Below are 15,152 nucleotides of genomic sequence, written 5' to 3'. Positions count from 1 at the left end.
CAAGTGAGCACTATGCGGTTTATTAGATTATTAGGAGGAGTAAAGAGGGCGATATGCCTCTTCTGGAAATTCTTTTTTAACAAGGTTAACCTGTGTCTATTTCACCCTACTCAGCCTTTGCAGGGGAACTTTCTGTTCTCTTAGCTCTATGCAAAGCTTCCCAGCCAAGCACTGGGAAGATAAAACTGCAAAGGCTGCGTGGATGTGTGACACTGACAGAAGGAGATACACGCATACACAGTCGCGGAAGATGGAGCCACCACACGGCTGGATGCCGGAGCCGAGCTGACCTTTCCACGTGTCCTCAGCACCTGCGAGGCTGGTAGGGCATTGGGTTTCTCTTTCGCCGCAGCAGGCGTGAGCCCGGAAGAGGCTGGGCGGCCGTAGGTTTAGGTCAGGGGGCTCGGAGGCCCTCCCCCGGACCACGTGCGGACGTGGAGCTGGTGGTGCGGACGCTGGCCTGGCTTTCCCGCACCGGCGGTGCTCCCGCGATACCAGCCCGCCCGCCAACGCCAGGCGACCGGACGCGACCGCGGGCGGGTCCGGGAGCTTTCCGCAAGCTTTGCAGGGCGGCCTAGCGAGCGCGCCAGACTAGGCTGGAGCGAGCCCCAGTGCAATACTGCCCGAGCCCGGGCGGGGTCTCTGTTCTCTGGCAGAGGAGTTCCCTTGGCAGCGGGAAGCTCTCTCTCTTTCTCTCGTCGCCGCTCCGAGTCTGCGCCCTGGTGCCAGGCGCTTAGCTCGGCGCTCCCCTGTGCTTGCCCGGCGCCCACTCATTCGCAGCCCAGCCTTCGCCGCCGCCGCTGCCGCCTCCCTGCTCCTCCTCCTCCTCCTTTTCCCAACCCGCCGCGGCCATGGCGGACAGCGCCAGCGAAAGCGACACGGACGGGGCGGGGGGCAGCAGCAGCAGCTCGGCCGCCATGCAGTCGTCCTGCTCGTCGACCTCGGGCGGCGGCGGCAGTGGCGGCGGGGGAGGCGGCGGCGGTGGGAAGTCCGGGGGTATTGTCATCTCGCCGTTCCGCCTGGAGGAGCTCACCAACCGCCTGGCCTCTCTGCAGCAGGAGAACAAGGTGCTGAAGATCGAGCTGGAGACCTACAAACTCAAGTGCAAGGCGCTGCAGGAGGAGAACCGCGACCTGCGCAAAGCCAGCGTGACCATCGTGAGTGACCCCCGGGGCGCGCCGCAGCGCGGACCTCCGCCCGCCTCTGCGGGGGGCTGCATCCCAACCCCCAGGCTCCTGGGGAACCGCAGCAAGCACACTTCTTGCTGAGACCTGCTGGCGCCCTGGGAGGCGGGGGGGGGGGGGTGGTGGTGTTGCGGGGGAGAGGGCGTGTGCCCCTTTGGAGCCGCGCGGGTCTGCCCTTCCTTGTGGCCCAGGTCCCTCTCGGGGTTCGGGGAAAGGCTGTTGGGGCAATCTCCCACGGTCCCTTTTCGCCTTTGGGGTGGAGACCCCTCCAGGGCAGGGCTGGAAGCTGGCGGCGTGGCTGGGGGGCGGGGTGGGACTTTCTTCGGTCCTAGCCGGCCTGTGGGGTGCGTCCGGAATCTGGGGAACCCTGGGCTGCGGGAGAGGGAAGAAGCACGGACTGTTCCAAGGGCCTGGCTTGAGGTGCGCGCGGTGGGGGTGGAGGGGGTGGGTGCGCAGCTGGGCTGGGCACTCAGCTGGCATCAGGACGGCACAAGCCGGATCGCCCAGGAAGGGGGCAGGAGGGTGGCCGGGAATCCGGGAAGTGGAGTTTTCTGGTCGGGATCGAGAGTGAAGGGCGGGTACCAGAGCTCGTGCACCCACATCCGTTGGAAAACCATTACTCTGGGGGTGGGATACACACCGCGGAGAGTACAGCATCTTACACTGTCCTAGACAGAGCTGAGGCCCAAACCAGAGTGTAGGGTGGTGACTGTGACTCTCTGGCTGAGCAAGATGTACGTGTGTTTGCTTCATTTGGTTGTGGAGTGTCTGGGGGTACATTGCCTGTGAGTCCGGGTATTCGACTGAAGAACAGGCCATCTGTTCTGTTTTCACCTGGTCCCTGGAGGCTTTCCAGAAAAGGATAAGATTAGGTCTGTAGGTCTCTTTCTTGGTGTAGCAGGCGTTTAAAAAGGCCGTGATGAGGGGAAACAGAACTGGAAAAAGTACACTGTGTGCTCTTAACATCCCTGCCAGCTTTCCACATCATTAACATGCAGAATCCTCATACAGACAACTCTATTCAGATCAAAACAGCTACCCAGTCAGGAGCAAAGAAAATGTCAAGGAATCAAGGGGATGAATTGCCATAGCTGCTGCAATAGCTGATTAGGCAGACCCTTCAGGTGGAGGAGAAGGGGTGCACTTTGGGTATGGATCAAAGGTTACACCCTGGGAGTGAAATAGGGCAAGTTTAGGATGACCCTGTGCCAGGAAAAGGTCTTGAGTGGAGGAGTGTGTATGTATGTGAGTGCGTGTGTTCCCCCAAAGCTGGCTCGTACGTGGGCTCTGGATGGCATTCTTAATTTGTTTTAAAAGCAGGTTTGCCACCAGAGTCTGCATGTGATTGGCAGCCTAATTGGGAATTGATGGTAGAAAGACACTTTACGTGTTCAAATCCAGTCATGATGAGAGGAATTAGAGCAACATTCACACGTCTCCCAACTATGAAGTTCTTGAAGTGCCCTTATTGTGGGAACAGGAGGAATTTGCAGAAACAGCCTGTAAGCCTCCTGTGTAGGCTTTCTTGACTGAGAGAAATATCTCTGCCTGCTTAGGGTCTTAGTGAAGGCAGTTTATTTAAGGTTTGAGTTAGTAAATGAGAGGGTTGGTTTTTTGGAGAATTTAACCACCAGAAGTAGTGAAACTTACATGAAACAGAATCTCTAGCCTCTTGCATACAGCCAGCAATTCAGGCTGTTTTTGTTTGGGATGGAGGAATGGCTGGGGTGGGGGTGGGGGCTGGGGATGGAGAGATTATGAAAGGGTTATCTGTTTGACACTTTGACCATGTTGTAAGTAGGTCTTTAAATTGTACACAAGACATGTTGGTTCTGCATGGACAAATATGTTCCTTCCTAGTATATAAGACCAGAGGCCTTCTGAATATTTGACTTGAGGAGTGTATAAGGTGATGATGACTTTTTTTTTTTTTTTTTAGCACTTACCCTGAACTAAAACTCAAATCCAACCAAATACACTTTGTGAAATATTCTGTAGCTTTACAATTAATAAAAAAAGTTTTAGGTAGCAACCTAACAAGTACCAGAAGCTTCTTGATTCCTTTTAAATCTCTGGTAAATATATTCAGGGAGACAAATAAACTTGTGATTCGGCTGGGCCCCCTAGTACTTGGCAGGTGTGGGTTACTAAGGAGCTGTATGACAACTGCAGAGAAGAGAGTTCCATCAGGAATTTGGGGGTTTTGTTAACTGACCTAGAATCCAGATTGTGATGGGATGGGTTTTCAACCATCAAGTATGTAATTGAGGAGGAGAAATATGCATGACTTCATGAAATGTGTTTGTGGATGTTTAAGGAGTCCATGGAACAAGATTGTGGTGGTTTATTTCAAGGTTAGTCTGTGGAATCCCTGGCAACTCTGACTTAAATATTACCCTTGCTAGTAATTATCTAAGCTGTTTGTGACATTACTTAGATAATCAATTAAGTGAAGGCCTTGGTAGATTTTTCACTGTTAGTTAATTTGAAGAGAAGATGATATCATAATCCTGTTACTTGCCTTTCTGGCTCTTAGCCCCCAGTTCTTCTAATTATGATATTAACTTTCATATTCTCGAACACTAGAGGTGATTCTTGGATATCTTTGCTTTTCCCTGAGCATGTATAGGAAGGATGTTGCTAATCAGCCACGCCCTGGAGAAAAGAGAGGAGCCTTCCTTTATTTAGCCAAGTTAAGAGGCTAATAGAAGCTCTTATCTAGTGATCTCTTCTGTCTCTTTTGGTATCTAAATGTTTATTCTGATCAAGTTACCCATTTAATAAAGGACTGTTTTCTTGGGCTTTGCTCTCCCACCACCTGTAATAGAAGGAAACCTCACCTATGGGGAGAATCAACTGTAAGAGTCTTTGCCTCTGTGTCTTCAAGGACCCAGTGCATCTGGGAGTTACAGCTTGCCCCCAGTGCATTTTATTTGTGGCTTAGAGATGGAATGCAGTGTCTTGAGTGATTATCCAACTTCACTGAAAATCAGCAGTGGAACCAGATTGTAGATAATAGAACATAGTTTCTTCCCTGGGGTGGGGGAAATAAACAAAAACCAAGCGCTCAGTCACCTTTTTGAATCAGGTTTTTTCCACCCTTTATGTATCAGAGTAGCTTTTAGATATTACAGCATATGTGTCTGTCTTGCACTATGGGTGCAAAAGTGATTGTGGATTATCTGATTCAGTGCATTGAGAAGTGGCAATGGGTACTGGCCTCTGAGAAACTGCGGAAATGCAATTGTGCAGTAATTGGAAGGCGTCAAAGTCAACTAGTTGCTGCTGTTCTCCGAATATAAGCAGGGTCTCACTTGGTGGGTCTCTAGGGTGTGTGCATTTTCTAGACAGGTTCAAACTTTTAGCATATGTTTGGTTGGGACACAGAGGCCTACTATAAATCATTAGTGTTAAGTGTCCTTTTCTGACTAAAATTAACCTTTCATTTTAGAAATTTAGGGAAATACAGAAATATGAAGATATTTTGGAGTTATTGGAGGACAAACATGGTGTGGCATAATTTGAAAAGCTGACTATTTTAAGCATCAAAAGTATAATGGTTTCATTAACTAATAAAAGCCACCATATAGTTAATGTTGTGTATTTTGGATCATTCAGCCTGGCAGCCTAATACACTGTTTTCCATTTTTAAGACTTCATTTTGGCAGACATTCTGAAGCTATCAGATTGACATTGCGCTTGTAAAGAGGCGTGGTGGTTTGTTTTTTTTTTTCCTGTTTAAAAAAAAATTCTTAGATTCTTATGGAAACACCCAACTTTAGACACAACTTTGGGGAAAGTATGACCTAACCGTTAAGTCTAACTGTATGTATGCCCAGTTTTCTTAAAGAGGCTATTCTCAAATTCCTTCTGCATTTGTAGGTAACTTTCCTGTTGTTTTATATAATTTTTTTGTACATAATTAAAACAAAACAGGGGAGGTTATCTCAGTCTTTTACAATGTTTTCTTTGTTTATTTTGCTGGGGGTGGGGAATAGTTCGGAGAATCACCAGTGTCGAGTTTGTGGTGACTCTTAAGACCAGAGTGACTGGTCTAAAGCAAAAATACGAAGTAGTCATTGCTTGCTTAAGAACTTTCAATGGCTCCCACTTTCTGGTGGTTTACCAGGCTCTGTATGAACTGGCCCCTGCTTGCTTAATAGCCACACCCGTTCTGGGCTCTTGCTCTTTTGAATTACTACTTCCTGGACTTTTAAGAGGTTTTTCTGGCTCCTCTAGGATGTACTTCCTGCCTTGAATGCTTTTCCCTGCTCTTTCTCTCCCTTGTCTTGCAAATCCGGGTAGACTGCACTATCCCTTCCTCAGCTACACACTGGGTTCTGTGCTCATCAGTGTCTCACAGGACAACACCATCATATGGGTCTCCTCCAGTAGATGAGTAAATTCCTTTGGGGGCAGAATTTGCCTTGTTTATCATTGTATTTTGACTCCAGAGGCAGTGGGAGGAATTGATTTACTAGGATGAGAGTGCCAGTACTGTCTCCTGCAAACACCATCTTCACCCAAGTTGGTTCAGCAGACTGGATAGTTGAATGGATACACTGTATACTTTGGGGGACCACTGCAATCAATGTGTGCCCTAAGACCTTGCCTTCTAACCATGGGTAATAATGCTGGCTACCTTGTAGCGTACACCTAGACATTCCTGATACATTTCACCTCTGAAAGGGGACCAAGTGACTCCAGGTACACCTTTGCAAGGGTTTTTGAGCAAGGCTTGGGGAAAAAAGTGGCCCTGTTCAGATTTGCTCTTTGGTTTTAGTGATGGTGACAGATCACTCTGCTTTTCCTATGACTGTAGTGTTGGAATGTCCCATAGTTGCTCTAGGCCACTCTGGACCATCGTAGAGGTAGGGGGCACCTCTGTTGGGACGTATCTGGAAGCAGGATTGGCAGACTTGCTGAATCCTTGGAAACATATGTCCAAGGGTAGCTTGTCAAGTGTAGTTTGGGGTGTGATGGTGTCACACGCACTGTACTTGCCTTCTTCTTTCTTTTTTTATTTAAATCATACCTTGAAGGGATAATTGTGTTTACACCTAGGAATGCTAATCCGAGCTTTTAAACTGCAACAAGGCTGAGCAACAGTAATCTTTCTTGTCCTCTCTGCATACCTTTTTTTTTTCTCAGTAGGTGTTGCTTTTTGTTTTCCATCACAGTGTGGTTGCTTTTAGAGATGTTGAATTATAGTCAAAGCTGGCAAAGTAAATGTTCACCGGTTTGGTCTGTTCCTCCCTGTTCTTGACACGGAAACTAATGCTCTGGAAAATACTTTTAATCGCCAGGATCTTGGCGTGGTGTTCCCTTGCAGACTTCTCCCACTTTCTCAGGACTGTCAGATTTTCTCATCTTCTGTGGCTGTCCAACCCACAGCTGTGAATTTTATCCCAGTGCTAATGCCTGTAAGCATCATTTTGTGTGGGCTCTTTCTTTTAGGGAAAGAATGTTACAAAAGGGTTAATAGCTTGAATATTATTTAGAAATAGCTCTCCTGCCTTACTTATTACTGATTCTTAGAGCTGACAAACGGAGTACAGTTTAGTGATTAAAATTTATTACAATACTCATTTGTTTAACGCTGGGAAATTTTCTGTGATCCCCCCCCCCCCCCGTCTCCTCAGTAAGGTACAGAACATCATAAGATAACCATATTTGCATTTGCAGGATTCAGCCTGCAAATGCTGATGACAGACCCTACTGTGTGCCAGGTACTCGGAAAGACCCAGAAGGAATGTAGTGGCTCCTCCAGCAGCATTCTGTCCTGAGGTTGCACTTGACTTCATTAATCTTGGCCCGGGCTGGGTACTGCAGGGAATTCAGAGCAGAGTGACAACAGTCCTTCCTTCTCCGTGCTCACTCACTGTCCAGCAGAGAGGGCTGTAAGTGTGGGAATCACCAACACAAAGTGGAAGCAATAAAGGAAGTTCAGGCAGACTCCTGCAGGGGTTCCCAGGGAGGGTAATTTACCTTATACCTTCTCAAATGGAGTTCATCTTAGTGAATACCTTTAAGGACAACAATGTGTCATATTCACTAACAGTTTAATTAGCTTGTAGTTTATCTTGTAAGGCAGAGACAGGAGAAGCTGTTGCTCAGTTTATCTATGCTGAGGTGGCACAGGGAGGCTTTTGTTTGTTTTTAATTTTCTTTTTTATTTGGTGTTTGAAAAGAAATGTTATTGATGTTTTAATTTCACATTTGCATCTGTTGGTAGGCTGAATTATCTAAGTGGTATTTCTCTATGCACATTGTATTCCTTTCATGGAATATTGTTGGATGGAACTAATTTCTAAGTATTAATCTGAATGTATATGGGAGCAAAGACTTCTTACATTAAAACTAATTAGAAGTAGTATTTTATGGGCAATTTCAAATTCCTTTTTTTTTTTTTTTAAAGCAGTGTTGATTGATGGGATAATCTTCCTCTCATCTGTTCCATATCAAACAAGGCAGGTGTGTGTTCAGCGTGATCCACTTAATAGCCATGAGGGCACCTCAGGACACTACAGACCATGTGAGGCCAATGGGGCTGAGAAGTGGTGGGGGTGGGGAATTCAGCCAGAACAGGTCATAATTCAAACAAGTTTTCCATGGAAGGAGGGAGGAAAGAAAAAGAATGAAAACAGTGTGGGTTATGAGTGAAGGAAAGAAAGTTCTGAGAAACTTAGTTCCTGCATTAAAATGTGTTGCTTTCAAAAGTGAACGAGTTTGGGTCTTATGTGCTATTGGCTTTTTGAGACTGAATTACAGGACTAACACAGAAACGTTTGAGAGAAAAATAATTAGTTGGTGCTTAATATAGAAAGATATCAACTCATGAAATTACTTGCATGTAAGTGGTGATTCCCCCCCAATTGATCCTAGTACACCAACTCAAATGATAACTTTTATTCTATTGAGATTTGGGGTATTTTTTGGGTTCTTCCCTAGACAGGCTTTAATTTACCTAAACAAAGACATTTACTGAGAGTCAAAACATTGTGTATCTGCTTCATTTAGTAGCTGCAGATTACGGAGAAACTAGAACTTGAGGGAAAAAAAAATGAACTAGATGATTTTAATGTCTTTAACCAGAGGAAAATTTTAATAAAATTTTATTGTAAACTAGAGGTTTGGACTTCTTTGGTTCCAAATCACTGCCTGGTAATAGGTGTCCTAGTTTGCTAATGCTGCAGAATGCAAAACACCAGAGATGGATAGGCTTTTATAAAACGGGGGTTTATTTCACTACACAGTTACAGTCTTAAGGCCACAAAGCATCCAAGGTAACACCTCAGCAATTGGGTACTTTCACTGGAGGATGGCCAATGGAGTCCGGAAAACCTCTGCTAGCTAGGAAGGCAGCTGGCATCTGCTCCAAAGCTCCGGCCTCAAAACGGCTTTCTCCCAGGACGTTCCTTTCTAGCAAGCTTGCTCCTCTTCAAAACATCACTCCCAGCTGCACTCTGTTAGTTCCCTCTCTCTGAATCAGCTCATTTATATGGCTCCACCGATCAAGGCCCACCCTGAATGGGCGGGGCCACACCTCCATGAGAACATCTCATCAGCATCATTTCCCACAGCTGAATGGGGGCACACTCCAACAAATCCAACCAGCACCAAAAACGTCTGCCCCACACAAGACCACAAAGATAATGGCATTTGGGGGACACAATACATTCAAACTGGCACAGTAGGCCATGTCTTTTGGAAACTATATTAACTATTTTACCTCATTTTGAACCTGGAATGCACATAGCTTATTCACCAGAAATACTTTAGGCACCCAGAGAAAAGAACCCCATGATTTTTTACAATTTTATTTTTTAAATAAAAATTTATTCTGGTCTACAAAAGCAGCCAACTGCTTTTTATTGTCCTGACATTATTTGGACTTAAAGCATTTTAATAAAAGTGCCATTGCCATCTTGCACCAACTTAAATTGTTGTTGCCTGTTGGCTATCCCACACCTGGCTCTTTTCTGTCGTTCAGCAGACATATTTGGAACTCCTGCCCTGTGCCCAACCCTGAGCTCGGTGCCCCTTGTCTTAAATTATATTTACAGTAAGCACCCAGATGTGGAGAATACTGGAAGAGGGAAAAACTCACAGTGAGTTCTTGTCTTCCAGGAAAGAGAATTTGCCCTAACACACTACATAGATGATGGTTGTGTGTGTATGTATATGTGTGTGTATGAAATGTAAGCATTTAATTTCCTTGACAGCATTTGGAATAAACCATCTTTCAAGAAAGCTTGAAGGAAGTAAAAGGCTTGAAGAAATTAATTGCAATTCTTACCAACACTGTCTCATTTCCAAATCATTTTCTGTTGCCAGCATAACAGCCAATGTTTATCTAGTGCTTGCCGAGGGATAGGCACAGTTGGAAGGGCTTTGCATACATATTCCTATTTAATCCTCACCACAATCCTTTGTGATTAGTACTACTATTATCTGTAGCTACAGTCTTGCAAATTTAAGCCCAGAGAGGTTAAGTAACTTGCCAGAAGTTCCACAGCTATCAGGTCGGGCTGGGATTTGAACTCGGGTCTGGCCTCAGAGTTCAAGGGCAAGGTTACATTGCCTGACCTCAGTAGGTGGGCTATAAAATAATTTAGCCATGGTTTTATCTTTATTTCATTGTGGGTATTTTCGTCTTAGTGGTTTCTGCACAGTTCTGCTTCTTCGATTAAAGTAGTCAGGGCTGCCCCATTACTACTGCAAATTCCCAAGATGCCATGCTTGAGGGAGTGTTTCCAGGACAGCAAACTCCCTGTCTTGGAAAAGAAACAATGTGGAGAGGGTTTTAATTGTAGGGGATGGTTTGTGCTCTCCTTTCTGCCTCTGTTGCCCTCCAGCCTTGGGCCTTGGTGTATGCTTTTGGCCCTGCCCCACCTCTGTACCCTGTCCAGTGTACCCCAGGACCTTGCCACCTCTGCTTGTACCACGGCTGCCTGGACCCCCCTCCCTACCCTTCAGCCTCCCATCCCAGTCTGGGATCAATCTCTCCCTTTGTACTTATGTTAGTGGATTTTTTTTTGACACATATTGATGTGCACTGTGCAGTGTGCTGTACGTAACAGTTGGGGTGAGACTGCGTTACTCGGGTGGTAGGGGGCCCCTGACTCAGTCCACTGTGTGGGAGCTGTAGGAGGGAGGGCTCTCTGGAAGGAGGTGACTTTAAAGCTGAGACCCGAAGGATAAATTGAAGTTAATCCAGAGGAACGTGGAGGGAGGGGGCGGGAGAAAGCAGTCCCCACCCTGGGCAGAACGCGAATGTGGAGAGAGATGAAGCTGGGGGAGGAAAGCAGGGCCCCAGCAGGCAAGGAGAGGGATGGGGGTGGGGAGTTGGGGTGAGAATAGAAGAAGAACAGGGGCATTTCCTTGGCTGCTTAGTGCAGACGTTTATTTGTATATTTCTTCCGAACTGTTTGAAGATGGGGATTTTGTCATTTATCATCAGTAAGATTGTCTTATTCCATGATAATAGGTACGTTGTGCAGTCTTAACTGTGTGTCAGATACACTTCTAAACACTTTGCATTTGGTGACTCATTTAATCTTCACAAAAATCCTTTATCTCCACATCACAGATGAAGAAATGGGGGGTGAGGTGGGTGGGCTCAAAGCAACCCCTTGAAGATTGCAGTAAGTGGTAGAGCAGGGATTTGATGTAGCAGCTGGTCTGAGGGTTCCTTGCAGTAGCACAGAGAAGCCCTGCTATTTGAAGGATCATTTGTATTTTCCCACAGCCTTAATGCAGTAGCTGTTTAATAAGGTTTGTAGAATTTATTTGGGGATGGGGTGCATGGTTTTACTTTCTGTGTAAGCTCATTAAAGGAATGTAACATACAACAATAAAGTGAACAAACATAAGCTCCACGAATTTACAAATGAGTTCACTGGTGTGATCACCTAGCGCAAGGTACATGCTGTTATCAGCACCTCCAAAGCTCCCTCGTCTCTGTTCCAATCAGTACCCCCAAAAGGTCTGCCTGTTCTGACTTATCAGTATACTTTGTTTGCTTGTTTTCGAATTTCGTATAAATGGAATTATATAGAATGTATTTTTGTGGGTTTGGATTCTTTGATTCATTGTCCTGGTTTGTACATTTATCAATATTAAACAGTATCCATATTGTAGCATATAGCAGTGGTTCTTTATTGCTGTGTAGTATTCCACTGTGTTAATATCTGTGGAATTGTTTTAATTTTAGTGTCTGCCTCTGGATGCTGCCACTCCCTTCCTTCATTGTTCATTGCTGGGCCTTGAGGTAGTTGGAAGTGTCTGGCATACAGAGGGCATCCGGGTCCTACAGAATTTGGGTTCCGGTTAATTGAAGTTTCTCGCTGCCTGACTAGCTAAGTTACACTGACTTCAAAGCCTTTGCACCTCCATTTTCTTACCTGTTAAAAACAACAATATTTAGAGTCAATATCAGTCTTGCTTCTATCCTATTGTTATTGGGTTCAAATGAGATGATACACGTAAAAGCATTTTGGTAATTGTGAATTGCTATTCCTGTATAAAATATTAAAATCATTAGTTAATCTACACCCCCACCCCCACCCCCCTTTCTATTGTCCTTGAAAATACATGTAAAAATCAAGGCTGCTGTAAATAATTCTGTAAGAAATAATAAGCAAACTAACCTCTCTAAGGCTGAGTGGGGGTAGTTGAAGGCCAGCTTCTAGGGCCTGCATTTTCCTGGCATTTGGGTAAGCCTGGGAATGTGGCTGATTTTCTAGGGTTTGGTGAGCCAGGATTAGGCCAGTACGAGTGGCCATGTAAAAGTCACAGGACAGTAGGAGGCAGATATCTTTCCTAAAAGAACCATTTTTCCTATAGGTCACTGGGTCTGATTCTTACCATTATTTCATGAGAAAGTAGCCAACAAGTACCTTTTCCTGGTTTCTGACTTGAGCACCGTGGGCAGAAGACAGTCAAAGCCCGCTTTCTCTGACATGACTTTTGACCCTGCTCTGTGGGGTAGGGATTCCAGAGGTTGAGCTTCGATGGCAGAGGCACAGGGCCCCTTCTGCTTAGCACCTGGTTTAAAAAACAGAAGCCAAAGCGTGGATATCCTTGAAAATGACTTCTTTGCAGTACCGTTGTGAGGGAAGTCAGCCCTAGGTCATGAGCCAGGGGCAGATCTGGGGGAAGCCAGTTGTTTTCTCTCTTTGCAGGGAACTCCCCAAGTGATCTAATTTCTTTCTCTTGTCTCTGGATCTCTCTAGAAATAGAAATGTCAGCCTGGGTGCTTTTTGAAGGTTGAAGAACATGCTCTTCACCAGGGCACTGTTTGGTTTTGTTGGCCTGGAGCTTTTGGGATGACCAGAGAGAACAAAGAGGACACTTTGTCTGAATTCAGGAGCTCATCTTGCGTTATAGAGAAATAAGTCACAGTAAGCCATCTTGAACCCAGATTGGCTGTCTCTTCTGTCCATCAGGGAGGTGGGGCCCCAGCCAAGACCATTGGAGCCTTTTGGTTTCTCTCTGCCTCTCTCCCAGGACTCTTCTTGGGACACCTTCCCATTGAACTCCTTTTCAGGTAAGGGAGATGAGCACTGACGATAACCCCTTACTGGCTGATTCTTTCTTGGCGCACAGCCTTGCAACTCTGGGTCACTGGTACCTGATGACAGTAATAAGAAAACAGAATTCGCTTGTTAGCTCACCAGCGAAAGCCAATAGACTGCTGTTTTCTTAAGTACAGTTCTTAAACTCCTGTAGGTTCTGCTGCTCACATTTTTAAAAAAATGCTTTTAATTTTACATGTTGCAGATTAGCATTCTTAATTAGGCCCTCTGTGTGAATTATCCCTTCTTTCAGTTTTCTCCACTAACTCCTTTCTGTTCCCAGTCTCTCCTTTTTTGGGGGGAACTTGGTATCATGGAGAAACCTGGAGACCAGATAGGGTTTCCAGAGTTAGCAAATAAAAGTATAGGATTGCCCAGTAAACTTTGATTTTCAGATAAACAGTGAACTATTTTTGTGTGTGTGTATATGTATTTTCAAATACTACATGGAACAAATGTATACTCAAAATTATTTGTCATTCATCTGAAATTCACATTTAATTGGGCATCCTGTATTTTATCTGGCTAACGTAAAACCTGGAGGACTTGTTAAATCTCACTTCTGTTCCAGTCTGCCTGTGTTATCCTTGGCAATTGACCTAACCTCTGAGCCACCTTGCATTTTCTAAAAAGGATCATGATATCTTAGCCCTGGGGTTTTGGGGACATACAACGTGATTTAGGGAAGCCCTCAGGATGCTTTAGGTACATAACTTCCTTTTCCCTCTTTATCCAGTGAGCATGGATTTGCTTCTTGTCCATTTTCTTTTCTGCTTTTCTCTTCTGTACATCTGAGACAAGATTGCTGTCCCAGAGTCCTCTTAGGAAGGTGCCTCAGCTGCTCTCAGTTTTCCCTCACCTTTTCTGCCCTTCAACCAGCAACTTCCTTACATGTGCCCCCATCTCTGTCAGCCATCCTTTTTTTTTTTTTTTTTTTTTTACAGCCGTCTTTGGCCACATTTTTCAAGCCTGCCTTTCCAGCCCTCTTGTTCAATTTCTTTGTTTTTCCTGAGCCTGAAATGACAGGGAGAACTAAGCCTATTAGTCTGTTGCTGTCTGGAATCAGGCATCAGTCATGTATCCTTTTGGGGTCTCATTTTTTGTCTCAGTTCACTGAGAAGTGCTGGTTTAGATTTCAGGGTTGGCACACTGGCAGCTCGCGTTTGTCCCACAGGTTAGTGGTTGGCCAGCAGAGTTTTACAGGATCTTTGAAAGCACATGCTCTCTAGTTTGTCTTTGGCAGCACCTCTCTCTATTGCTCCTGGCCCCTACAGCTTCATGTGTGTACTTATTTCCCACTCTGATGGCAGTGAGTTTGAGACCCCTGGAGCTATGCTGCAGATAATGACAAATTAGACCTTATGCACTAGCTTGATTTGGCCCTTGAAACAAAATTACAGGGTATAATTCTTGCAATTTCACAGATTAAGAGAGTGGAGGTATAAAGAAATTAGCTTGCCAGGACTGTTCAGCTGAGAAGTGGTGGGGCCAGGGTTTGACAGTCTGGCTTGGAGCTCCTGTTCTTAACCACTACATTGTCCTGTTGTGATTGCTTGAAGCTTTGAGAGTCCATGAACTTCCTAGGAGGAGTTTGGAACATAGCACAGTTGTTTGTTTTATTTTATTTATTTATTTTTTTTTACTAGAAATATTTGGTTCTTTTTAATCGTCTATTGATGGTATAATAAAATAAATTTAAGTGGCACCTAATTTAAACATTTAAAATAGTTCATTGAAGGATAATCTACAACACAACATGTCAAACCTAATTATCAAAACAACACCTCTGTTTTTCAAGAAAGGAGAAATAAAGGCATGATCAAAATTATGACCAACAATATGGGTTCATTTTGATGCTTACAGATGATTTTGTAGGCATATTGGCAGGCACAATGTTGAAAGAGCATCCATTAGATTTAGGAATAATGGTAAGATAAAAAAGGAAAGATATACATTTCAGAGTTAATGTCTGAAATTAAAGAATATCCACCAAATATCACAACAGATCTTTTAATGACTTTTTTTTTTTAACATTAAGGTTGCTTTGGGGAACACTTTTCCTCTTTTAACATTTAATTAAATGCTCAATTTATTAAATAACTTAGGGAGAAATAAGTTCTGTATTCTGTACAAATTAAAGGACCCTTGAATATCCCCCTCTCCCAATAGCTCGATTTTGCAGTGATCTCAGCAGAAAACAAACAGTTCACAATTTGAACAGAATTTATAGCATTACAAAAGTTTACAGAACCCCTGTCATTTCTTCATTTTTCTGACAGTAAAGATTACAATGACAAGACTGAATGATCAAAATGTAAAAATACTTGTGCAAAACAGCATTAATTGTTCTTACTAACTAATAGGGGTAAAACCTAATATACAATGACAA

General features: G+C 44.5%; 1 protein-coding gene across 1 annotated transcript in view; it reads left to right on the top strand.

Moving 5' to 3' along the window:
• The first annotated feature begins 249 nt into the window (after nucleotides 1-249).
• CCDC6 (coiled-coil domain containing 6) overlaps nucleotides 250-15,152 on the top strand; it is a 142,416-nt gene continuing 127,513 nt past the window's right edge. Inside the window, exon 1 of the mRNA XM_037804795.1 lies at nucleotides 250-1,157. Within this exon, the coding sequence (XP_037660723.1) occupies nucleotides 852-1,157 (306 nt within the window). The 5' untranslated portion in view covers nucleotides 250-851. The remainder of the gene's footprint in view (nucleotides 1,158-15,152) is intronic.

The sequence above is a fragment of the Choloepus didactylus genome, chromosome 15, assembly GCF_015220235.1.
Source record: "Choloepus didactylus isolate mChoDid1 chromosome 15, mChoDid1.pri, whole genome shotgun sequence".
Taxonomy (NCBI): Eukaryota; Metazoa; Chordata; class Mammalia; order Pilosa; family Megalonychidae; genus Choloepus; species Choloepus didactylus.
This window is presented reverse-complemented; position numbering and strand designations above follow the sequence as displayed.